The sequence below is a fragment of the Stegostoma tigrinum genome, chromosome 14, assembly GCF_030684315.1.
Source record: "Stegostoma tigrinum isolate sSteTig4 chromosome 14, sSteTig4.hap1, whole genome shotgun sequence".
Lineage (NCBI taxonomy): Eukaryota > Metazoa > Chordata > Chondrichthyes > Orectolobiformes > Stegostomatidae > Stegostoma > Stegostoma tigrinum.
The window spans coordinates 71,321,141-71,348,384 of NC_081367.1; the positions used below are offsets into that span (position 1 = coordinate 71,321,141).

Consider the following 27,244-nt stretch of genomic DNA (forward strand, 5'->3'; position numbering starts at 1 on the left):
CAACACTCCCCACTTTCCTGCCCTTTCCCTGTAACCCTTGATACCCTGACTGATTGAGAATCTATCAATCTCAGTCTTAAATATACTCAAAGATTCTGCTGCTATGGATCTCGGTGGGAAGGAATTCCAGAGACATTCAACCCTCTGAGCAAAGAAATTCCTCCTTCTCTCAGTCTTAAATTGTTGCCACTTAATTCTGGGCCTATGCCGTCTGGTCCTCGACTCTCCCATGAGGGGGTAACGTGATGTGGAGGTGCTGGTGTTGGACTGGGATGGACAAAGTAAGAAGTCACACGACACCAGGTTATAGTCCAACAGGATTATTGGAGAGAGGCCTCCCCCTCTCTCCCTATTTATTCCAGAACCCTCTCCCCATCCCCCTCTCTGATGAAGGGTCTAGGCCCGAAACGTCAGCTTTTGTGCTCCTGAGATGCTGCTTGGCCTGCTGTGTTCATCCAGCTCCACACTTTGTTATCTTGGATTCTCCAGCATCTGCAGTTCCCATTATCTCTGATCACTAAGTTTGTGATCCTTGACCATCTGAATGAGACACTGCCACCTGCTGGCTAATGCTGCAGAGGTCATGTGACATTTTTCAGACTTGTCACTACATACATTTTCACTCTGAGTTACTTTCAGACTGGCAAATGTGGATTTCACCAGCTTCAAAATCTCCCCTCCCCACACTGCATCACAAAACCAGCCCAGCCCGTCCCCGCCTGCCTAACCTGTTCTTCCTCTCACCTATCCCCTCCTCCCACCTCAAGCCACACCTCCATATCCTACCTCCTAAAATCATCCCGCCCCCTTGACCTGTCCGCCCTCCCCGGACTGACCTATCCCCTCCCTACCTCCCCACCGATACTCTCCTCTCCACCTACCTTCTCCTCTATCCATCTTCGGTCCGCCTCCCCTCTCTCCCTATTTATTTCAGAATCCTCTCCCCATCCCCCTTTTCTGATGAAGGGTCCAGGCCTGAAACGTCAGCTTTTGTGCTCCTAAGATGCTGCTTGGCCTGCTGTGTTCATCAAGCCCCACGCTTTGTTATCTTGGATTCTCCAGCATATGCAGTTCCCATTATCTCTGACCCCAGTTCACTCATTCCTGGTTCCCCTAGCTTCACTTTCTGCCAAAATAAATCCTCTGAGTTAGCATTCTAAAGCAGTTAATGTTTAGAACCCAGTGACCCTTTCTCAGAATCTCTATACAGATTCAACCTGTTCCTCAAGAATTTGTAAAGTTAATGGATGATCTGATCAAAGTCTTCAAGATATTAACTGGAAAGGATAGCCTAGATAAAAACAAACTACTCCCATTGGATGGGGATTCTAGAACTAGGGGACATAGTCTGAGAGTTAGGGCCAGACCATTCAGGAGAGATGTTAGGAAGCAATTCTACACACAAAGGGTGGGAGAGGTTTGGAACTCTCTTTCACAAATGGCAGTGGATTTTAATTTGAAATCTGTGATCGATAAATTTTGTTAAGCAAAGATATTCAGTAAAAAGGGCCAATGGCAGGTGTATGGAGTTAGACTTCAAACCCATTGAATGGTAGAACAGGCAAGAGGGGCTGAATGGCCTACTCCTGTTCCTGTGTTCTTTGACAATGCACTATTGGCTTTAGTTCCTCGTGCACAAACCATGGACAGCCAGTAATCACACCAAAGTAAGCCTATCAGATATTGCAAGGCCCATGACCAAACTCTTCCCATTCCTGATGGTGCTGCGTACTGAATGTTTGTAGGTGCCTTAAGCTTCGGCTCATGGTGAGCAGATGGCAACGGTTCAAGCACCATGTGAAACCTGGCCGTACCCACATGCACATTGGGCATCAGCAGCCACAATCTGAGTTGGTGCACTGGAAATACTCAGCAAGCATGGCAACAACTGGTGAGAAATGAGGTTAACATTTTATAACGCATCAGGCCTGAACCCTTCAATATATTTCAAGGAGCTAGCCTGGACCTTAACTCTTTCTTATTTCAAAGACAGATGTGAAGTGCCATGTTCCAGATGCAATGTGACTGGTCGAATACTCAATGTTAAACAAAACACGATTTATGTAAACACTGTAGTTAAAATAGAAACAAAAGAAAGAGGAATTTAGAGTAACTTATCTCTGTTGGAAAACTGAAGGAATAATAGATGCAGTAACAATTACTAATTAACAGTTCCAATACAGTAACTTCTCATAAACACATCCCTTGACGAAAGGAAAACCCAAACACAGATTCTCATGTGCAGTTCTCTAATCCAGAAAGAAACCCAATGTCCAGAGAAGAGTTTTGACTCGATAGAGGTGAACAAAATGATCAGAGGTAAAGATAGAGGAGACAGCCTGAGACTTTTTCCTAGGGTGGAGGTAGCTATTAGGAGGGAACATAGTTTTAAAGTGAAAGGAGGGAGGTGTAGGGGAGATGTCAGAGGTAGGCTCTTTACTCAAAGAATGGTCAGGGCATGGAATGCATTGCCGGAGAGGGGAGTGGAGTCGGCCTTATTAGGGGCATTTAAGAGGCTATTAGATAGGCATATGGATGATAATATAAGGTAGGGTTTGAGGTTAGATAGACCTTAGGTCGAGGGTAAAAGTTCGGCATCACACCATGGGCCAAAGGGCCTGTACTGTGCTGTACTGTTCTATGTCCTATGTTCAATGAGTCAGAGAATAGCCAGGAGACATTCACTGAAGCTTCCAACGCGATTGACACCCCAAACAACTTCCGATATTACTGAACAAACCAAAACCCAGAAATCCTGATCTGTGAGAGCTAGCCACACCTATTCAGGCAGTTGAAAAAAACACCCAAGGCCTCTCAAGTTGTTTACACAAGACATCTTAAGTAGTCGTTTCAACGCCTCTGCCTTACAACCTCTCTTCCAGGACAAAATAACCTTTCAAGTGACATCAGTTTCAAGTCAGGTATGATTTCTTCAAGGACACGTTCACACAGATGGAGTGCAGGACAGCTTGCTTGCTGTTTTCTGGTGAATAGGCGGTTACACTGTATGTGGTAATATTTGATTTGTAAAGACATTTATGTATTTCGCTTGTTTTTACATGTTGCGATTTTAGGAACTGATCCTCAGTCATCTAAGACCGAGCCACTGGTAAATAATAAAACTCCTGAAACCCAGCCTCCTGCAGCCTTTCCAGCTGAAGCATATCCATATGGAGCCTATCCTCCTGGTGCATTTCCTCCTGGGGCATATCCTCCAAATGCCTACCCGCCTGGGGCATATCCACCTGGGGTATATCTGCCTACTGCCCAGCAGCCTGTTGCCCAACCACCTGGGGTATATAGCAATCAAGCTCCTCTCGGACCAGGTGGTATTCCACTGATGCCAGCACCAAGCGGGATCCCAAATTGCCCACCAGGCCTGGAGTATCTCACGCAGGTAAGTGACATTTGGGTGAGATCTTCCTGATCAAAGTGTGTGCGTTGATCAAGTAGAAAGCTTGAACAAACACAGAATGTTGGAGAAACTCAGCAGCTCTGGCAATCTCGAAGAGAAACATTAATGGTTAACGGTTTGAGACTCATATGACTCTCCTTCAGAGCTGAAATGTTTGGAAACTGGTGGTTATCAAACTTACGCAGAGATAAATTATAGAAAATAAATGGTGCAGGTGCCCCATGCAAAAAACAAAGGGATTGCTAACTGCACTGGAAGGGGAATGGAGAGGGAAAGTTAAAGTGTGGAAGGGAACAAAATGGTTCATCTCGATTGAGAGCTATGTAAACAAGGCACAAGACAAGACGAGGCCAGAGGACATGGGGAAAGAGAGGGAATGTATGAAAAGTGATGGATAGGTAGACATCCATTTGATCAGGCTATGAAGTTGTGGAATTCAATGTTTAGACCTTGAGACTGCAGAGTATCTGAGCAAAATTGATACGCTGGTCTTCCAGCTTGTCACAATATATAAGAACAGAATTAGACGATTCAGCCCATTGAATATCCTCCACCATTCGACCATGAATAATCTGTTTCCTCACTAATTCTTCTGCCGTCTCTGCGTAACCCTTGACCCCCTTATGAATCAAGAACTTTTCTAGCTCTGCCTTAAAGGCACTTAATGACTTGATCTCCACAGCTGTCTGCAGCAATGAGTTCCACATAGCCACCATGCTCTGGCCAAAGAAATTCCTCCACATCTCAGTTCTACAGGGTTGTCTCCTCAATCTGAGGCTGTGCCCTTGGGTCCCAGTCTCTCCTACTCTTAGGAACATCTTCTCCACGTCCACTCTATCCAGGCCTCTCTGTATTCTGTGAATTTCAATCAGATTCCACCCCCCACCCCCCTCCCCGACCCCATCTTTCCAAACTCCATTGAGTACAGACCCAGAGTCTTCAACCTCAGACTCCTTGTGTTGTACTTCATTTGAGTTTTGCAGCAGCTTCAGGGCAGAAGTGGTAGTAGGAGTGCAAGGTGATTTATCGAAATTGCAAGGAACTGGAATTTCAGGATCATTCCTATAGGCAGAGCAGAGGTGTTCCACAAAGCAGTCATGTAGTTTCTGCTTGGTTCATCCATTGCAAAAGAGACAGCAATAGCAGCAAAGAAGGCAGTAGACTATGTTGGAAGAAATGCAAGTAAAATGATGCTTTGACTGAAAGGTGCGTTTGGGACATTGGGCAGTGAGGAGGGAGGACACGAATGGGCAAGTGCTCGATTAGCTCAGTTGACTGGACAGTCAATTTGTGGGCTAGAGTGATGCCAACAGTATGGATCCCATTCCCTTACCAGCTGAGGTTACCTTAAGGGACTCTCCTTCTCAACCTCTCCCCTTGCCTGAAGCATAGTGACCCACAGGTTAACCCCCCCCCCCCCCAACCAGTCATCTCTGACCAATGAGAGAGATCAGCGCGATGGGCTAATAGGAACTTTACCTTTTTACATTCTGTGATTGCAGGGGAAGGTGCCTTGGAGGAGTGACCTCTGGATGAGAGGGAATGTTCCTTGCAGAATTCTGACAGTGGAGGGGAGGGTTGGATGTGTTTGGTGACATAATGCTGGAAGTGGCAAAGCGGCGAAGGGTGATCCTTTGAATGTGGAAGCTGGTGGGTGGAAGATGAGGGGAATCCTCCTATTGTTCTGAAAATGAGGGGAAAAGGTAAGAGCGAAAGTGTCGGAGACATCTCAGACACAATAAGGGTTGTTCAGACAAGATCATTTTCCAATCCCTTTCAATTCAGAACAAGAATCATGTCAGGCTTAAAATGATAACTCTGTTTCCTGTTTGCAAATGCAGCCAGACCTGCTGAGTTTCTCCAGCACTCTATGTTAGTTTTAGATTTCCAGCATCCACAGTATTTGCATATGTGTAGATTTGTCATAACACATCAATTCTAATTTTAAATGAGCAATAAACCACCTGTACATGCTTCAGAGGCTAAAACATCATATTCTCTTGAACAATGGACAGGGTGCAAAGGAGATTTACTAGAATGATACCAGAACTGTGGTATTTCAGATACAAGGGAAGATTAGAGAAATTGGACTTATTGATCTTGGAGCAGAGAATATTGAGAGGTGCCCTTGTTGATCCATATGAACAATTTTGACAGGGTGCAGGAGGATATTCTACTGCAACTAGCTGGTCTGTCAGTAACTAGAGGGTCACAATTTCAACACTGTCAGCAAGAGAGCTTGGAGTGAAATGAGGAGAAACGTCTTTACTCCAGGAGTTGTTAGGATTTGGAATACACTGCCTGGGAGAGTTAGATATATATCTGAAAGTGATGAATTTAGAGGGCTATAGAGACGAGGTGGGAGAATGGGACTCGCTGTGTCGCTCTTTCAGCAGCTCGTACAAACATAATAGGCTGAATGGCCTTGTTTTGTACTGTAACATTTTATGATTCTATGATTCTAATGATCATTTTCACAGTTGTTTTGTTTGCCCTGTTAAGAAATACTGGGCTCCTGAGCACTCATTGACAAAACTGCAGTGTAATGCCATTGGAAGTGTTAAGGGCTTGCAAAGTCATTCTTAGCCCTAAACACCATAGTTGTTTAGGCTCACTTTGTGATTGCAGTGTCTTGACAAAACCAATGCCACTGCTCTGTTCTGAGATTGCTCCAAAATGAGTAATCCTGTACTAGTTCTTCAATATCATTCCAATCAAGGACTGCTCAATGAAATCTTGCCATTTCGGACATGCTTTTATTCATTGTTCTTTCTGCCAAGTTGCCACATTTCGTATTTCTCTGCGATACCTTTCTGTGATGTTATTTTGTCTGTTATTGTAGTGTGTCTACTTCAAATGAGTAACTGAGCACGTCAGTAGCATTTCTCAGCAGAAGGATGTTCTACAAAACCCCCGACTGTTTAATATCACAGATAATAATTACCAGGTTGAAGTTATCCTTAGCTAAAAACCCAGCTCTTGGAAAACTAAATCTTTCGAGAAAAACAGCACCAACATCTTGTTTCACCAGTATTCTCTATGTTTGTTTCAGATTTCGAGCATCTGCAGGATTTCACTTTTAAACAAAGCATGATCAGTCACTTTAGTCAGATCAACCTCAGTCAGTAATTCTGACTATTTGGGATTATTTGGAATAGTTGCTATTGGAACTGTAGCCATCAATACAAGAGCTAGAATTATATTTACTGCTGTTTCCACATTACCATTTGATGTGCTGGCTGTAAAATTGTGGACATAATGGAGCATATAGGCTGCTAATATCACAAATAGTAATCTCCAGGCTCTAGCTTTTTTGAGCAGTGTCTCTAATTTGGAGACCTCAAAGCTAGGGCTTTCAAAAAATGTGAAGAATAGAGAGCCACAACCATCTTGTTTGTGTTGCACATTTAACATTATAAAAAGTCACAAGACTGTCTTAAATCCGAGTCTCCAAATATAAAGTAGACGTTAAACATCTGACAGTGGCACTGCACATAGCGGGTGAATTTCTCCTGTGAGTCCCCCTTTTATTGCTTGAAGTTGCCTTTCTAGAATTTCCAATGTACTGGGGACATTGCCCCAGAAATTGTTTGTTGACGGTGCTCACAAACTGAATCATAAACTTTGATGGGTACCAGAAGGCAGATCTTGGCAAAAGTGCGAGTGTTGTGTCTGTGTGTTTGCATGGTCTGTAGTTGCCGGAATCAAATACTTCCTCATTTAATTTTCAGCAATGTTGTGGGTGAGCCCTGAACTTTTGTTTGTTCAGTTGGATGTCTGATATGCGAAACAATCTAACAAGCACCTTCAGACAATTAAGAATTCCACTCTAGCAGCCTTGCTGTTTTCCTGATTGGTCCTGTGCACTCCCTCTCTGTACAGAAAGGCACTGTAATTACCTAATTACAGACAGCCTTGTGGAACCCCAGATTGTTATGCTGGAGTTTAACATTAATCTAAATAGTGACGATATTATCTAATGTAGACCAGGTCTGGAAAATGGATCAAACACATTCGCAACTTTCCATGATTACAAGGTGTAGAACTGGATGAACACAGCAGGTTAAGGAGCATCAGAGGAGCAGAAAAGCTGACGTTTCGGGTCTAACCCCCTTCTTCAGAAATTTCTGTCTCCCTGTATCTGATTTCTGAAGAAGGGTCTTGACCCGAAACGTCAGCTTTCCTGCTCCTCTGATGCTGCTGGGCCTGCTGTATTCATCCAGCTCCACACCTTGTTGTCTCAGATTTTCCAGCATCGGCAGCTCCTACTATCTCTGCAATTTTCCATGGTGCTTTGTGTGATGCAGGGTGTCTGTTCCTCAGTTCCAAATGTTCAGTGATCTTAATTTCCTTTCCCTGATATTCTCTTTCTTCTTTAAGACATTTCTTAAATATATTGTAATTCTGTACTTACCTACATTTGAAGATCAGCCAAAGAACGGCAGAGGAATTCTGAAATATTAAACTACTTCTATTTCTCATAGATATTCCCTACATCAACCTGTTCGGAGATATTATGACACAGTAGGGAGTAGCTGAAAAATTAAGGTGGGCCTCCTAGTTCAGAGGTAGGGTCACTACCATTTCACCGTAAGAGGATCCTTCCCTATTCTCCCATATTTTGACCCCTTTGCTCAAGCTTCTTATCCTTGGGTTGCATGGTGGTTCAGTGGTCAGCACTGCTGCTTCACAGTGCTCGGAAACTAAGTTCGATCCCAGCTTTGGGTCTGTGTGGAGTTTGCACATTCTTCCTGTGTCTGTGTGGATTCCTTCCAAGTGCTCTGCTTTCCTCTCTCGGTCCAAAGACGTGCAGTTTAGTTGGATTGGCCATATTAGATTGCCCATAGTGCCCAGGGATGTGCAAGCTGGGTGGGTTAGCCATGGGAAATGCAGCGTTACAGGGATGGAGTGGTTCTGAGTGGGATACTCTTAAGAGGTGCTGTGTGAACTTGATGGGATGAATGGCTTGCTTAAACTGTAGGTAATCTATGATTCTGTGCAGAGTGCCTTTTGGCTTGGTATCAAATTTCTCCAAGAATGCCATTCCCAAGCATCTTGGGGCTTACTACAATTCTAAAGGTGCAATTAAAGGCAAGATATTGATGCTGTTTTTCTTGAGAAGGAAACGCCAGAGAAAGGTGTCTCTGTAATTATTCTTTATTGTTGTTCGCCGTTTCATTAATATTGCAGTTTCCTCTTGCATGTATTTTATAGAAAAGACTAACCTTTTGATTCTGTAACAGGTAGACCAGCTTCTGGTTCATCAGCAGGTGGAATTGTTGGAAGGTATGTTGGAATAAAATTTCAAGATGTGAATTCAGCTTCGGATGAGAGCAGTTTAACTCAACTTGCTGCCTGATTTTCTTTTCGTTTGCCGAATTCCAAACCATGTAATACAGCTTGAGGTATTGCCTCGTAGCTAGAACTCTCACAGGAGAACATAGATGGATTTAAGACATTTGCCTTTATCAGTCATGGCATAGATTATACGAGCTGGGAGGTCTTTTTGGAGCTGTACAGAGTCTTGATCAGGTCACAGCTGGAGTACTGTGTGCAGTTCTGGTCGCTGACCCCATCCCTGTGAATATGTTGGAGAAGGTGCAGATAGATTCACTAGGATGTTGCCTGGGATGGAGCAGTTTAGCTGTGAAGAGAGGTTGGATAAGCTTAGGTTGTTTCTGTTTGAGCAGAGAAGGCCAAGGGGACCTGACGGAGGTGTATAAGATGATGAGGGGCATGGACGAGCTGAATAGAAGCTGTCTGTCCCCTTTAGTTGAAGGGTCAGTAAGAAAGTGAAATGCAGCTGCCTTAAAGGGGATCTGAGGAAAACTGCTTTCACCCAGAGGGTGGTGGGAGCGGCATGTGGTCTGGAATGCATTGTCTGAGGGGGTAGTTGAGGTAGGAAATCTCACAACCTTTACAAAATACTTAGATGAGCACTTGAAATGTCATAACATTGAACACTATGGGCCTAGTAAATGGAAGTGGAATGAGTATATACAGAATTGATGCAGACTGAATGGGATAAAGGGTTTCCTCCTTATTCAATTATTCTAAATACAGTGCCTCATCTTATTAACAGAGTAATGATTGTAAATCCTTTCCTTTTGCTCTGTGTTGGTTTGTTAAACCTTGCAAGCTTTTAAAATGATGTAGCCTGAACATGAGATAACAAGGTGTAGAGCTGGATGAACACAGCGGGCCAAGCAGCACCAGAGGAGCAGGAGAGCTGACATTTCGGGTTGGGACCCTTCTTCAGAAATGGTCGAGGGGAAGGGGGCTCTGAAATAAATTGAGAGGTGGAGAGATGCAGTGACAGCAGGTAGGTGGTGGGGATTGATCAGTGAAAACCAAAAGAACAGCGGATGCTGTAAATCAGGAACAAAAACAAAGTTGCTGGAAAAGCTCAGCAGGTCTGGCAGCATCTGTGGAGGAGAAAACAGAGTTAACGTTTCGGGTCCGGCCACCCTTTCTCAAAAGCAATGGCCAGTGATGCTTCCTGGCCCACTGTGTTTTCCAGCTCCACACTGTGTTATCTCAGACTCCAGCATCAGCAGTTCTTACAAACCCTGGCCTGAAAATGAGCCTCCCAGTCCTCTCGCTCGCTTTGTCCTGGACTGAGGACTTTGTGCTTTCCTCAAATTATACTCCTTATCTTTGGCCCTAGAGTGTGCATTAAACTCAACTTTGCTAATCTCCCAATTTTTCCACCATTATGGTTGCTTTAGTCTTAACAGGATTTGAGACCAACAACAAATATCAGATTAAGAACAGTCTTGGCCAACTGGTCTACTTTGCTGCTGAAGAAAATGACTTCTGCAATCGAAATTGCTGTGGAAACCTACGTTCCTTTGACATGAAGATCCTTGACAATTTAGGACAGGAGGTGATAAATCTGTACCGTCCCTTGAGATGTGCCGGATGCTGTTGCCCATGCTGTTTGCAGGAGGTGAGTGACTGTGTACAATTACTTCAGCTGTAAGACATTCTATAAGCTCCATCTCCTCCAACCTATTCATTCCCATGGCATTACTCGTGGTTAAAGTGGAAATAAATAGTCTTCGCTGCTTTGCATTGCTCCTGTTTCAGTCCCACATTAAGTGTTCTTCGACTTTCATTTGTCCCCCTTTTTGTTTTAAACCGACCAAGTACTAAACTATTGTAGTCTCTGCACCTCATCCTCAAACCCTTTGCCCCCGCAATATTTCCCTAATTTCAGCCTTCTCAAATTAATCTCTTTAACCAGGCTAAAGACTAAATCCGTGCACTTTCCTTCCAAAGGCTTCAGCAACTCAGAGGCAGGAAGGTCTCAGTGGATCCTGCCCTGCTCCCTTTGGCCCTTTTATTTGACCTCCCCCTGTCACCAAACCTGCCACTAGGGGGGTATTAAATTCCATCTTCTCTCTCTATCAGTCTCAATATCTCGATCTCTTAACTCTGCCTCTCTTTCTCTTGTTATTGTCTGTCTGTCTTTCTCTCTCTCTCTCTCTCACACACTATCTTTCTCTTGCTTTGTGTTTAGTGATTCTTATCTTCATTTCTCTCCTTCTGCCTTTCTTTTTCTGCATCTCTCTGCCTCTCCCTAAATGTCTCTTCCTCCCTGTCATTGCCTTTCTATCTTCTGCTCTCTGTCATTCTGTCTCTCTCGGTCTTCCTATATGTCTATATCCCTCTTATCTTATTAATGCTCTAATTCATGCTCATCTTTTTTCTCTCTTCCCTTTATCCCTCTCTCTCATACTGTCTTGTTTTTGCCGTGTGTGTGGTACTATTTCTCCTTGTCTTTCTGTCTCCCGTTTTGTCTTTCTTTTTGTCTTAATCTCTCCGCCTCTCTCTGTTGAAATAACTCCACAGAGGCCAGTATCCCAATGCCAAATCATCCTTTATTTACATATGGTGAGCCCTTAACACTGGACCAGCTTCCTCACAGAGTGAACAGAACCTCTGAGACCTCTCTTTCGATTCCTCCCACTTCCTACAGACAAAGGGGGTGGTCATGGGTACTCGCATGGGCCCCAGCTATGCCTGCCTCTTTGTAGGTTACGTGGAACAGTCCCTCTTCCGCACCTACACAAGCCCCAAACCCCACCTCTTCCTCCGTTACATTGATGACTGTATCGGCACCGCCTCTTGCTCCCCAGAGGAGTTCGAACAGTTCATCCACGTCACCAACACCTTCCACCCCAACCTCAAGTTCACCTGGGCCATCTCCAACACATCCCTCACCTTCCTGGACCTCTCAGTGTCCATCTCAGGCAACCAGCTTGTAACTGATGTCCATTTCAAGCCCACTGACTCCCACAGCTACCTAGAATACACCTCCTCCCACCCACCCTCCTGTAAAAATTCCATCCCCTATTCCCAATTCCTCCGCCTCTGCCACATCTGCTCCCAGGATGAGGCATTCCACTCCCACACATCCCAGATGTCCACGTTCTTCCAGGACCACAACTTTCCCCCCGCAGTGGTCGAGAACGCCCTTGACGGCGTCTCCCGCATTTCGCGCAACACATCCCTCACACCCCGACCCCGCCACAACCGCCCCCAGCGGATCCTCCTCGTCCTCACATACCACCCCACCAACCTCCGGATACAACGCATCATCCTCCGACACTTCCGCCATCTACAATCTGACCCCACCACCCAAGCCATTTTTCCATCCCCACCCTTGTCTGCCTTTCGGAGAGACCACTCGCTCCGTGACTCCGTTGTCCGCTCCACACTCCCCTCCAACCCCACCACACCCAGCACCTTCTCCTTCAACTGCAGGAAGTGCTACACTTGCTTTCCACACCTCCTCCCTCACCACTATCCCAGGCCCCAGGATGACCTTCCATATCAAACAGATGTTCACCTGCACATTTGCCAATGTGGTATATTGTATCCATTGCACCCGGTGTGGCTTCCTCTACATTGGGGAAATCAAGTGGAGGCTTGGTGACCGCTTTGCAGAACATCTCCACTCAGCTCACAATAAACAACTGCACCTCCTAGTTGCGAACCATTTCCACTCCCCGTCCCATTCCCCAGACGACATGCCCATCATGGGCCTCCTGCAGTGCCACAATGATGCCGCCTGAAGGTTGCAGGAACAGCAACTCATATTCCACTTGGGAACCCTGCAGCCCAATGGTATCAATGTGGATTTCACCAGCTTCAAAATCTCCCCTTCCCCCACTGCATCCCAAAACCAGCCCAGTTCGTCCCCTCCCCCCACTGCATCCCAAAACCAGCCCAGCCTGTCTCTGCCTCCCTAACCTGTTCTTCCCCTCACCCATCCTTTCCTGCCACCTCAAGCCGCACCTCCATTTCCTACCTACCACCTCATCCCGCCTCCTTGACCTGTCCATCTTCCCTGGACTGACCTATCCCCTCCCTACCTATACTCTCCTCTCCACCTATCTTCTTTACTCTCCATCTTCGGTCCGCCTCCCCCTCTCTCCCTATTTATTCCAGAACCCTCTCTCCATCCCCCTCTCTGATGAAGGGTCTAGGCCCGAAACGTCAGCTTTTGTGCTCCTGAGATGCTGCTTGGCCTGCTGTGTTCATCCAGCCTCACATTTTATTATCTTGGAATCTCCAGCATCTGCAGTTCCCATTATCACAGAACCTCTGAGACTCCTGTTTATATCCATCAGCCAGCGCTCCCTGATTGGGGCTGTTAATCTGGTCCAATCGGGAAATTTATTTTCTATGAGGGTCGCCTGGCTGACCTTGCTCCAATTGCTATACCTTTCTTTTTCTGCGTTTGTCCCTCTGCCTTCTGCTCCCTTTCTCTGTTTTTCTGTACGTCTTTGTCTGTTTCATTTATCTTAACATCTCTCAGATTTTAACCTTTGGTTTCTTTTTCTAATTTATGACCATGATTTTGTACTTTTGAATTTCTGTACGGACTTTTTATTTCTTTATTTTTCCGATTTTTCTTGTTCCTAAGAATTTGTACTTGGATTCCTGAGTACCTAAGATGGTGCCATAAGTGGCAACTTGTAAATATTTCACTGTACTCTTCTACGTGTGTAACAGTAAAGCTAATTTAATTCCATTCAATTCAAATTAGTGCTGGCCAGTAATTTGTCTCTTGCCTTCAACTTTCTGTTGTTGGTCAGTAAAAAGTAAAAGTTATCATTCAAAATTAAAACAGCTTCTATTCTTAATTCATTGATGTATCTTTCCCATCCTCGCTGGCTTTAATTCATGCCTTCTGTCCAATGAAGGTTTTTGATGACCATCTTGTGAGGATTATATATTTTCTATTGTGCAATTTCTTCACAGTTGGAAGTGAAGGCGCCACCAGGTGAGCCAATTGGATATGTTGTCCAAACGTGGGACCTATGTCTGCCAAAATTCACCATTCAAAATGATAAGAAGGAGCCCGTATTGAAGATTATTGGTCCTTGCTGTATCTGCAACTGTTGCAGCGATATTGATTTTAAGGTACCCTTCTTATATCTTATGAAATTCTTCAGCTTCCTGATAGGTTTGTAAGTTGCATCAGTTTTGTAGAAATGTGGTGATCCTGCTTCACCCAGCCCACAGGAAAAGTCTTAATTCTTCTTTTGACAATCACTTGTAAATAATTTACATAACCCTTTTCTATCTGCCGTTTGTTCTGTACTTATTTTTAGAAAATCAGCCCTGGACAAGAGGAAGACACATGATTAGGAGCGCATTCTAATGGGAGTGATTGTAAATCAGCTTGATTTAGAATCATTCAGGAATAGCAAAGGAGAGCCCAAGAGTAAAAGCTTTAAATCAGAAAAACTCTAGCTTGCATAGGAGTGGCATAGTGGCTCAGTGGTTAATTTTTCCATGTAGTGGTTAGAGTCATAGGGTTCTACAACATGGAAACAGACCCTTCGACCCAACTTCTCCACGCTGACCAGATACCCTAAATAAATCTAGTCCCATTTGCCAGCATTTGGCCCATATCCTTCTAAATCCTTCTATTCACGTACCCATCTGGATTCCTTTTCACCACCTCCGCTGGCAGCTCATTCCATACACGCACTACCCTCTGTGCGAAACCGTTGCCCCGTGGGTCCCTTTTAAATCTTTCCCCTCTCACCTTAAACCTATGCCTCTCTTGTTTTGGACTCCCCTACCCTGGGAAAAAGTCCTAAACTATTCACACTCTCCACGCTCCTCATAATTTTATAAACCTCTATAGATCACCCCGAAAATTGCCCCACCCTATTCAGCCCCTCACTTTAGTTCGAACCCTCCAATCCCATCAAAATTCTTCTAAATCTTTTCCAAACTATTTCTAGCTTCACAACACCCTTCCTATAGCAGAGAGATCAGAATTGCATGCAGCATATCAATAATGGCCTCACCAATGCCACAACATGACCTCCCAACTCTTTACTCTTTACTCAATGCACTGACCAATGGAGGCCATTACACCAAACACCTTCTTCACTGTCCTGTCTGCTTGTAACTCCACTTTCAAGTAAGTATAAACCTGCACTCCAAGGTCTGTTTGCTCAGCAACACTCCCAGGACCTTACCAGTAAGTGCATAAGCCTTGCCCTGACTTGCCTTTCCAAAATGCAGCACCACCCATTTATCTAAATAAAAGCCCATCTGCCACTCCTCAGCCCATTGGCCCATCTGATCAAGGTCCCATCGTACTCTGAGATAACCCTCCTCACTGTCCACTACACCTCCAAGTTTGGTATCATTTGTAAACTTATGGACTGTATCTCCTGTGCTCACATCCAAATCATTTTTATAAATGATGAAAAGCAGTGGAACCAGCACCCAGCAGTTCATAACTCTCTGCAAGCCAAAATTGACAAGAAAGTTCAATGGATTCATGCTATCTACTGCTGTTTGCACATCGAGCATACTTTGTCTCTTGCAGTTTCATAGAATCCTGACAGTGTGGAAACATGTCATTTGGCCCATTGAATCTCCACTGACCTTCCGAAGAGCAGCCTACTCAGAACCAAACCCTCTACCATTCCCTGTAACTCTGCATTTCCCATGGCTAATCCACCTATTCTTCACATCCCTGAACACTAGGGGAAATTTAGCATGGCTAATCCAATTACCATGCACAACTTTGCAGGAGGAAACTGGAGCACCTGGAGAAAACCCACACACATACTGGGAGAATGTGCAAATTCAACACAGGCATCGCCTGAGACTAGTAGACAAACAGGAGGTTGGACAAACACAGCAACAACGCAGGGAGCTGTAGATAAAGAGAGGGCAGCTCCCCATACCCCCATGTCTAGTCCTGAAGAAGAGTAGTACCGAAAATGTTGACTTTTCATTTCTTGCCTCTGTATAAATTTCTTAGAAACGTTGATAGAGCAACCGTTGAAAGAATGGGGTAGTAGGAACTGCTGATGCTGGAGAATCTGAGATAACAAGGTGTAGAGCTGCATGAGCTCAGCAGGCCAAGCGACATCAGAAGAGCAGGAACGCTGACATTTTGGGAAGGGTGTAAGCCCTAAACAAGATAATAAAATGTGAGGCTGGATGAACACAGCAGGCCAAGCAGCATCTCAGGAGCACAAAAGCTGACGTTTCGGGCCTAGAACGTCAGTTTTCCTGCTCCTCTGATGCTGCTTGGCCTGCTGTGTTCATCCAGCCCTATACTTTGTTATCTCTGTTGAAAGAATGGAATCTCTTGAACTAACGGTAATAGTCTCAGCAAGAAATCTCAGACTGAGATGATGAGAAATGTATTCACCCAGAAGCGAGTGAATCATTCTCTATCCTCAATGGTTGGTGATGTCAAGCCATTGAATATATTCAAGACTGAGATTGAATGTTAAGCTAGTCAGAGGACATGAGGATTGAACAGAAAGTTCAGGTAAAAGAGCAGCTGTTATCTTTTGAGTGTCTGAGGAGAATCAAGGTATCATATGGGTAAATTCTGCTCATAAGAAACAGAAATACTGCTGGCTAATGCCTCTGTCAGGGGTCAGTGGAATGCCAATATATTTAAACTTAATGCTTTATTATCTTGTTACAGGTTACAAATCTTGATGAAAGTGAAACGGTTGGTAAAATCTCAAAGCAGTGGACTGGACTCGCAAGGGAAGCTTTCACAGATGCCACAAACTTTGGGATCCAGTTCCCCATGGATTTGGATGTTAAGATCAAAGCAGTTATGCTGGGGGCCTGTTTTCTCATTGTAAGTATTAATTGTATCATAAGTGCAGTATGTTGTGGGTTCATCAGTATCTGTGGGAACACTTAGCTTATATTGAACTACATGATCACAACCTCCAGCGTTTGGAATACTGATTTCTGACAATCGGTTACAGAAACCTATATTTCTGCTTTTACTACCTCTAGACTTGAGCATTCCAGCACACTTCTCCAGTCAGATCCCACCTGTCAGCCCTCAAAAACTTCAGCTGATCCCAGACTCTGCTGTCTGTTTTTGAACTTGCTTACCCACCCAACTTCTCAGTGCTCACTGAACTGCATTGTCTCCCAGCTGAGCAAGGAGTTTTTTTGTCTTGATGTTCAAATTACTCCAAACCCTCATCCATCAGCACAGTGTCTCAGTGGTTAGCACTGTTGCCTCGCTGTGCCAAGGAGCCGGGTTTGATCCCAACCTCAGACAACTGCCTGTGTGGAGTTTGCTCATTCTCACTGTTTCTGAGCGGGTTTCCTCCTACAGTCTGTAGATTAGGGTGGATTGGCCATGCTAAAGTGCCCATGATATGCAGGCTAGGTGGCTTAGACCTGGGCAATGCTTGGTTACAGGGTAGGGGGGTAGTCAGGGTGAGATTAGTGGGCTGAATAGCCTGCTCTTGCACTGTCCAGATTCTATGATCATAATTATTGCAACTTCCTCTAATCCAGCAACTCACCAAAACCTGAGCTTTTCCAATCCTGGTCTCTTGTTCACCCTTGATTGTACTAATGCCTTTAATTGTCAAGAGTTGAAACTCTGGAATTCCTTTCATGTCTACAGCTTCCAGTCCTCCTTAAAGACCTTCCTTCAAACCTACCTTTTGGCTAAACATCTCCCTGGTCTGAAAATAAAGTAAGGAACTGCGAATGCTGGAAACAAAAGCAGAAATTGCTGGAAAACCTCAGCAGAGCTAGCAGCATGTGTGGAGAGAGAGCAGAGTTAATGTTTCAGGCCCAGTGACCCTTCATCAGGACTCTGAACCTGAAGTGTTAACTCTGCTTTCTCTCCACAGATGCTTCCAGACCTGCTGAGTTCTTCCATCAATTTGTGTTTTTGTTTTAATCTCCTGATCTGGCTTGGTGTCAAATTTTATTTGACAACCCTGCTGTGAAGTGCCTTGAGGAATATTATCCTGTCATAAGTAATGTATAAATATGAATCATTGCTGATTGTGTTTGTTTGAAGCCGAGAAAATGTTTTATGCCTGATTTAGCACCCAGGATAGTGACTGGGTGGGCTTTACAATAGATTTAGATCTGAGAAGGAAAGTTGATTATTTTGAACTGCTCTGTAAGATTATTTTTCAACAATCTATTAAGCCATAAAAAATGGAACTGGATTATTCTGTACCATGTATAGAATCAGACTTGCTGCTACCATGAAATGGGATTTTGACTAGATCTCCTAGCAGCTGTCACTGGTATAGCATTTGATGCATTTATCTCAAACTCACTAAGAACAAAATCTAATTATTGTGTAATTTCTACCATTTAATGTTGATTGCAATGGCCAATAGTATGCTTTGCTGCTGAATGCATGCTCCAATCTGAGTCAGAAAATTAGGTTTATGTTTCACTCCAGGGACGAGAGGGTATGATCTCAACTGATAATGCAGTGCAGCACCATGGCCGCATTTTTTCCCATTTCTTCATGTAATGTGAGTGTTGCAGAGCACTTATTGCCCATCTCTAAACAATGTTGTCATTGTACCAGCCTCCACCACTTCCTCTAGCACCTCATTCTATACCCATGCCACCCTCTGTGTGAAAAAGTTGCCCCTTAAGTCCTTTTTAAATCCTTCCCCTCTCCCCTTAAACCTATGCCCTCTAGTTTTGGACTCCCCTGTCCTGGGGAAAAGACCTTGTCTATTCACCCTATCCATGCCCTTCATGATTTTCCAAACCTCTACAAGCCTCTGAACCTCCAGGGAGAATAGCCCCAGCCAATTTAGCCTCTCCCTATCGCTCAAACCCTTCAACCCTGGCAACATCCTTATAAATCTTTGCAAGTTTGAAAACATCTTTCCGAAAGCAGGGAGACCAGAATTGCATGCAGCATTCCAAAAGTGGCCTAACTAATGTCCTGTACAGCTGCAACATGACCTCCCAACTCCTATACACAATGCACTGACCAATAAAGGCAAGCGTACCAAACGCCTGCTTTAGCACCCTACCTGTGACTGCACATTCAAGTCTCTTTGTTTGGCAACACTCCTTTCTTATCACTATGGCATCTGTTGCAGCCTCCTGGTTTTCAAAAGAACAAAGGAGTAGTGTTTTCCAGGTGAGCTTGGCAATGTTTGTGTCCTAGTTGAAAATCTCAGCAACACTGGGGTCAACACCTATACATCCGCATTCCCACTTTTTCTCTCAATCGTCTGCACCCTGGGAGCAGGGTGTCTTCATGTTACTTGGCTCAAGGCACTATATAAATGCAAGTTGTTGCCCCATGGTTAAAATATCAGAAAAATCCACCCTAGTATTTTTCTAACCAATGCAGTTGATTGTGTAAAGGCACAGAGGTGGGAAGAACAGAAAACATTATGTTGCAAAAGCAATCTACTTGAGCCCAGCCTCAGTCTACCGTTCATTTTCATGATGAAATGGTTTTTTAATATGAGTGACTACATGTATCATTGAAGGATTACCTTGTTAGTGGTCCCAAAAGCAGGGAGAGTGCACTGTCAGTATGAAATGCTGTTGCAAGTCGAAAGCACTGTCAGCTTAAATCAGTCTCTTCTATTGTTTTACTAGGATCTTGATAATCTAAAGATAGACAGATTTTTATTACCACATAGGGCAGTAGAGTGGATCAGTGGTGAGCACTATTGCCTCTCAGATCCAGCAACCTGGCTTTAATTCCACCGTCAGGTGACTGTCTGTGTGGAGTTTCTTTGAGAAGGTGACCAAACAGGTAGATGAGAGTAAACCGGTTGATGTGGTGTATATGGATTTCTGCAAGGCACTCGATAAGGTTCCCCACAATAGGCTATTGTACAAAATGCGGAGGAATGGAATTGTGGGAGATATAGCAGTTTGGATCAGAAATTGGCTTGCTGAAAGAAGACAGAGGGTGGTAGTTGATGGGAAATGTTCATCCTGGAGATCAGTTACTAGTGGTGTACCACAAGGGTCGGTGTTGGGTCCACTGCTGTTTGTCATTTTTATAATGACCTGGATGAGGGCGTAGAAGAATGGGTTAGTAAATTTTCAGACGACACTAAGGTCGGTGGAGTTGTGGATAGTGACGAAGGATGCTGTAGGTTGCAGAGAGACATAGATAAGCTGCAGAGCTGGGCTGAGAGGTGGCAAATGGAGTTTAATGCAGACAAGTGTGAGGTGATGCACTTTGGTAGGAGTAACCAGAAGGCAAAGTACAGGGCTAATGGTAAGATTCTTGGTAGTGTAGATGAGCAGAGAGATCTCGGTGTCCATGTACACAGATCCTTGAAAGTTGCCACCCAGGTTGGCAGGGCTGTTAAGAAGGCATACAGTGTTTTAGCTTTTATTAATAGAGGGATTGAGTTGCGGAACCAAGAGGTTATGCTGCAGCTGTACAAAACTCTGGTGCGGCCGCACTTGGAGTATTGCGTACAGTTCAGGTCACCGCATTATAAGAAGGATGTGGAAGCTTTGGAAAGGGTGCAGAGGAGATTTACTAGGATGTTGCCTGTTATGGAGGGAAGGTCTTATGAGGAAAGGGTGAGAAACTTGAGGCTGTTTTCATTGGAGAGAAGAAGGTTGAGAGGTGACTTAATTGAAACATATAAAATAATCAGAGGGTTGGATAGGGTGGATAGGGAGAGCCTTTTTCCTAGGATGGTGACAGTGAGCACGAGGGGGCATAGCTTTAAATTGAGGGGTGAATGATATAGGACAGATGTCAGAGGTAGTTTCTTTACTCAGAGAGTAGTAAGGGAATGGAACGCTTTGTCTGCAACAGTAGTAGATTCGCCAACTTTAGGTACATTTAAGTCGTCATTGGATAAGCATATGGACGTACATGGAATAGTGTAGGTTAGATGGGCTTCAGATTGGTATGACAGGTCGGCACAACATCAAGGGCCGAAGGGCCTGTACTGTGCTGTAATGTTCTATGTTCTATGTTCTATGAGTTTGTGCATCATCTCATGTCTGCGTGGGTTTCCTCCCACTGTGCAAAAGATGTGCAGGTTAGGTGAGTGGGCCATGCTAAATTGCCCGTAGTGCCCAGGGTTGTGGAAGTTTCGAAGGTTTAGCCATGGGAAATGCAGCGATATAAGGTGGCCTGTGTGGGATGCTGTTTGGAGGGTTGTTGTGGACTCGATGGATCAAATGGCCTGCTTCCTCACTGTGGGGATTTTAAATCAATGAAGGTAGATCTCCACTGGGACTTGTAATGAACGTTTGAAGTAATGTAATGAACAGTTTCCTCCCGCGGTTCTAAGATGTGCAGGCTGGGTGGATTAGCCATGGAGAATGCAGGGTTACAGAGATAGGGTGGGCCTGGGTGGGACGTTCTTCAGAGGGTTAGTTTGGACTTGATAGGCTGAATGTCAGCATTTAGTTGGATTTCTAAAGCAAGCAAATTCCAGTCCGCATGACATTACTGGCAGAGAGCGTCTTATTTAATGGATTATTTCTATTATTTTTGTTTCTTCTGGAAGCTAACGTTTGTGTTACGTTTATACAACTGGTGTCATGTCCCTGAGTGCCATTTCATTTCTGTTGAAGTTAATTTGTTTAGTTGGAATGTAGTCCAGTACTGTACTGTCATCACTCGGTTTTTCAAAAGAAATTAAACCAAAACCTCTCTAACAAAGAGACAATGGAATGAGCGGTGAATTAAAGGTTATGAGTTTTAATGTTCACATACCACTGGGCCAAGCAGTTGCAGTAAGGTTACGGCACTGTTATCTACCCGGCAATGTGGAGAATTGCCCAGGTACTCTGGCAAAGAATGCATGAGAAATCGAAAGCCACCAATTACCACCCATCGGTTTACTCTCAATCAACAGCCAAACAATGGAAGGGGTTTGTCTCACAGTGCTATCAAGAGGCACTTACTCAACAATAACCTGCTCACTGATGCTCATTTTCAGTCCCTCCCTCTAACTAATCCAGTCTGCTCCTGATCTTATTACAACCTTGGTCCAATCATGGACTACAGAGTTGGTCTCGGAGAAATGACAGCAATTGTCCTTAACATTAATGCAACATTTCACTCTGTGTGGCCTCAAGGAAGCTCTCTAAAGACTGCGGCCAATAAGTATCAGGGATCTTGTACATAGGAAGACGCACTACGAATGCTCAGTCACAAGCAGTATGTACTATCTACAAGATGCACTGTAGAAATTCACCAAAGATCCCCAGGCAGCACCTTCCAAACCCATGACCACTTCCATCCAGAGGGAAAAGGGCAGCAGATACATGGGAACACCACCACCTCCAAGTCCCCCTCCAAGCCACACACCATCCTGACTTGGAAAATATCACCGCTCCTTCACTGTCAGTGGATCAAAATCCTGGAATTCCATCTTACACAGTATAATAACAAATCTACTCCCCAGTCAGTGATGTTCCCTGCACTCATGACTTGGGTGGTTTGTAACATCACTCCGGACTGCGGGTCTGCCTCCCTATCCACGTCTTTTATCCTCTCCCACTCACCTCTCGCTCTGCAGCAACCTTTTACCCGAACAATTTAATTTCCTGTGTGCCCGAATTCTCAGTTTAAAATAAATTCTCAGTTAGTTGCACTCTGTCTCTGTTTCACACAGGTTACAACTCCCTCACACTCGCTATGTTTCCCTGGGGTCACACACTTCAAATCAAGCCCCACCATTCCCAGAGTCATCACAAAAGTTAAAGATTCCTAAAGCTGTGAAAAATTCCTCCAAGTACATGCCTATCAGACCCAGGTGGTCAGAAAACAGAGACTAGCTTCTGGAGCTAACAGTAATTACTCTTTACCACATAGAGGCACAAAACCTAGAAGCAGGAGTGGGCCATGCAGCCCTTCAAACCAGCGCCACCATTCAATATGATCCTGGCTGATGATCTAGCTCAGTCTCCCATTATCACTTTCTCCCCATATTCTGAGTTCCTTTATTCCCAAGTGCTACATCCAATTCCCTTCTTGAAATCTTGTGTTTTGGCCTTGACAGCTTTCTGTGGTAGTGAATTCCACAGGTTCACCCTCTGTGGATGGAGAAGTTGCGTCTCATCTCAGTCCTAAATGGTTTACCTGTTATCTTTAGTCTGTGACCCCTGTCCCAAGGAAATAGACTCTTGCTCCAGGCAGATGTATAACTCCACCAGTTAAAACTCAAATTCTCCCCTCCCCCCAGTATAAACTCCCCTCTGCACACACACTGAGGCAGACATAGACAGGCACAAAAACAAATGGTGTTATGGAACATGTAAGGCACTTCAGTGGCCCCTGTCCACAGGGTTCACTGAGAGAATCCTTTTATTGTTTGAAATGCTGTTTTTGACTTTCCATTTCCCAAATGCCTTCAGTTGTTGGTCGGACTGGTTCATACTTACAAAGGCCTTTGACTGAGCAATTAAAACTCGCAGCTTACAGCGACTGGAAAGGGTAAATAGCCTAGCTATCTTCAGGCTTCAGTTGCTTTTTCCACAGAGAACATGGACTGTTCCCATCTTTGCAGAGGTCTGATTTGCTTCTCCCAAACATCCACGTTCCGGTTGATCAAGGAACGTGGGAGCCAATTACATCATCGTTGGCAGGCAAAAAGCCTTTGTCATCAATAACTGAGAACTAGTCCAATCAGCTCCTTGTTGCTTGCCAAAACTCCATTGGCTCCTTGGTTCCAGCTCGTCTGCAAGCTAGGCCTCTGCTGCCGCTTGACCAAGCAGCTGTGTAAACAATGCTTACAGTGAGTGACAGCCTACTTGCTTTGAAAACAAAATTGCCAGCAGTCCTTTCACATATTTAAAACAGTCATTTTCCCATTTTAGTGTACAATCAAAATAGGAAGAAATAATTAAATACCGTCTTTACTCACATTGAGTGTTTTTAAAACTCCATTTTTTATGCAGGCAACGCCAGAAGTTACACAGCACCAGCTTATAGTCTAGTGATAATGGGAACTGCAGGTGCTGGAGACTCCAAGATAACAAAGTGTGGAGCTGGATGAACACAGCAGGCCAAGCAGCATCTCAGGAGCACAAAAGCCTAGGCCCGAAACGTCAGCTTTTATGCTCCTGAGATGCAGCTTGGCCTGCTGTGTTCATCCAGCTCCACACTTTGTTAACCGGGTTATAGTCTAACTGGTTTATTTGAAATCACAAGCTTTCAGAATACTGTTGTGTGATTTAAAATAAACCTGTTGGACTATAACCTGGTGCTGTGTAATTTCTGACATTGCCCAACAGAGTCCAAGGGCGGCACCTCCATATCACACCTATGTTCTTTATGTAGAGCTTTGATAAGTCACTTCTTAGTTTCCTTTCCCTTTTCATTAGAAAATAGAACATAGAACAGTACAGCTCAGTACAGGCCTTCCAGCCCATGATATCATACCGACCTATTATCCTACCCTGCACACCCTACATTTTACTATCTTCCATGTCCCTACCCAAGAGTCACTTAAAAGTTTCAAAAGTAATCAACCCCTCTTCCAAGCAAGGGATGTGACTTACAGCAGTCATTTAGAAATTATATGTCAGGTGCTTTCTGATTCATAGAAAGTGAAGTAGTTTAATTGCAAACCAGGAATCTGTGGCAATGCAAGCAATTTGATTTAGCATCCAGAAGTGCTGTGTTTAAGTGCCCTGCCTAATGAACTCTTTAATTCCAGCTTCGAATTGGGTGTTGTCCTGGGAATAATTTAAATGTTTCTCTTAACCATTTTAAGATGCTTTCATGGCAGTTGCTTCATTTTTTTTAAACATTCACAAGCCCATATGCTTCTTTCCAGGTGACCTTAATAATGGTGAACTGTGCTCATGTTATTGATTTCCTTTTATATACTTGACCAACAGTCTATATAAAATATGTTGCGTTACTCTTCTGAAAACAAAAATTTTGACCCTGTGTCACCAGAGTTTATGTAAGGCAAGTCGAATGTGACCCCCAAGCTCCACATTGCCAAATATGAACAACAGAAACATTGAATTATCTAGGATTATTGTACTGAGAACTCATCAACACCATTTACAGATGAGAGTTGCTTCAATTTATAATCCTGGAGCAGGAGCTGGCCATTCAGCCCGTCCAGCCTGCTCTGCCATTTAATATGATCAGGGCTGATCTCATCTCAGTCTCAACTCTACTCTACTGCCTGATCTCCATAACCCATCACTAATTAAAGTTCTGTCCTTGAATTTATTCAGTGTCCCAGCATTCACCACACTCTGGACAAGTGAGTTGCACAGATTCAGGATACTTTGAGAGAAGCAATTTCTCCTCAACTCTATTTTAAATCCATGCCCATCTTACCCCAACCAGCCTAAAACAAGGACCACAAATTATGGCTCTGATATAAAGAAGGGCAAAAAGGTACAGTAAAGTCACTATAGTCTGGCCAGACCATTAGGCTACTCCTTTGCTGAGGAGAGAACACCTAGTGATGGTTTAACCTGAGGGTCACCACACCTCAGGCGAAGAGAGAGATAGAGAAGGAAAGGTTTTGGTGGTAACCTCAGCTAGTGCAGGAATTGAAGCCGCATTGTTGGCATCACCCTACATCACAAACTAATGTAACTGATCTCTTCCAAAGAAAGCAGTGGAACAAATCGTCAAAACAGCACTATAATCTTCACATTAAAATCCTTTTGCTGAATCCCAGTCATTGATGCTTTTCACAGACAGCGATAATCAACAATGCATCTTGCTGGATCTACTATTGTTTTCATTTAGAATGATAGTGTTAGACATATGAACCAAGAATGAGTGAGCAGACGCTTGAGGTATCAGCCTTGTTTGGCAGTGGGACTATCACTTGTCAAGGCCTATACTGAATGTAGCCATTGTGGGACACTGTGAAGTTCAGATTGTGCACGCAAAAGGTGGAATGTAATGCCCTGCAAGCCCAGGATTGTTTTAGGAAGGAGTTCCATGCATGAATGTGGAAATGGCAGGAAAGGTGTCTGATGGAGTGCCATTTGCTTTCTTGACACCCCGAAACCCCACCAGCCTATTCCCAACTAACTCAGTGGTATGAAAGGTACAGGCTGGGGCGGTGGTCCTTGGTGGGTATGAGTGTCTACTCAACAAACCCTCTCCTCTGGGGCTATTACATCTCCTGCGATCTAGCACCACTGTGTCTGGTAGTGTTTCTGGAAGTGAAGTGTTGCTTGCTATCTGATTGGCCTGCTGTTAGCCAGGTAAGCCCTTGAATGATTGGGATTTTAATGTATCGGGCCACAAGTAGAGTTGTTGTTGGCTGCTGGAAGGGGTTTCTCTTACACCCATTAAACTCAGCTCAAATTCACAAAGCTCTTTAAGGATCTGAGCTCCAACCCACATATTATTCCCTATTTGCTTGGAATGAGTGCAGTTCCAAATATACTAAAGAAGCTCGACACCAACCGCGTCAGAGCTGCCTGCATGATTGGCGGCATGTCCACAAGCATCATTCCCTTCATCACTGATGCTCGGTAGCAGCAGTGTGTACTATCTACAAGATGCATTGCAGAAATTCACCAAGGATCCTTATACAGCACCTTCCAAATTCTCAACCATTTCCATATAGAAAGACAAGGGCAGCAGCTACATGGGAACACCACCACCTCCAAGCTCCCCTCCAAGCCCCTCACCATCCTGACTTACAAATACATTGCTGTTCCTTCCCTGTCACTGGGTCACAACCCTGGAATTTCCTCCCTAATGGCATTGTGGGTCAACCCACAGCATATGGGCTGCAGCAGTTCAAGAAGGCAGCACACCGCCCCCCCACTTCTCAAGGGGCAATTTGGATGAAGCAATAAATGTGTTCACTAATGCTCACATCCCATGAATTGATTTGATTTGATTTATTGTAGCACATTTACCTGAGTACAGCGGAAAGTTTTGTTTTGCGAGCAGTACAGGCAGATCACAGCAAACAAGGACAGAGAGATCATGGCGTACTCAGACAGAGTGAGGCATACAAGGTTACACTGCAATGGAGGTGCACAAAGCAAGATCAACATTAGCAAGATCAATATGATTTGAAGTTAGAGAGTCCATTCAGCAATCTGATAATGACCGGGAAGAAGCTGTTCTTGAACCTGTTAGTGCGTGTGTTCAAGCTCTGTATCTTCTGCCTGACAGAAAAGTGAAGTTTAAGTAAAAAGCAGTTGGTTCAGAGACTCTAGAGGGCAGAAATGCTATCTGGTGGAAGAAGATAAAAATACTGTATTTTGTTTTCCATAAAAGAGCTAATCAATCAGCTGTTGAAAGATTTGACCAAAAAGGTCATTTTAATTCAGGTGCAATTCCCTTCCTGGCAATCTCTTCTCTAAGGATTCTTCAATCCAGAGATGTAAACAGCCATTGACATGCTGCTGGAAGTCAAATTTCTGCATCTGCTGGCTTTTCCACGATGTTGTGAACAATGTGCCTCAAGAAATTTTAACATTTTAATATAAGCTGCAATTGAGACTTGTGTGTAGTCAGCCCAAATAAATAGAATGTAGCAACACCAGGCTGAAAACACATTATCGACACAATGTGCTCACCAC

At 44.2% G+C, this 27,244-nt stretch overlaps 1 protein-coding gene across 1 annotated transcript in view; it reads left to right on the top strand.

The window, feature by feature from the left end:
• LOC125458022 (phospholipid scramblase 2-like) overlaps nt 1–27,244 on the top strand; it is a 77,109-nt gene that overhangs the window by 48,158 nt on the left and 1,707 nt on the right. The window contains exons 3-7 of the mRNA XM_048542880.2: nt 3,075–3,397; nt 8,659–8,701; nt 10,144–10,364; nt 13,688–13,849; nt 16,401–16,562. Of these exons, the coding sequence (XP_048398837.1) occupies nt 3,075–3,397; nt 8,659–8,701; nt 10,144–10,364; nt 13,688–13,849; nt 16,401–16,562 (911 nt within the window). The remainder of the gene's footprint in view (nt 1–3,074; nt 3,398–8,658; nt 8,702–10,143; nt 10,365–13,687; nt 13,850–16,400; nt 16,563–27,244) is intronic.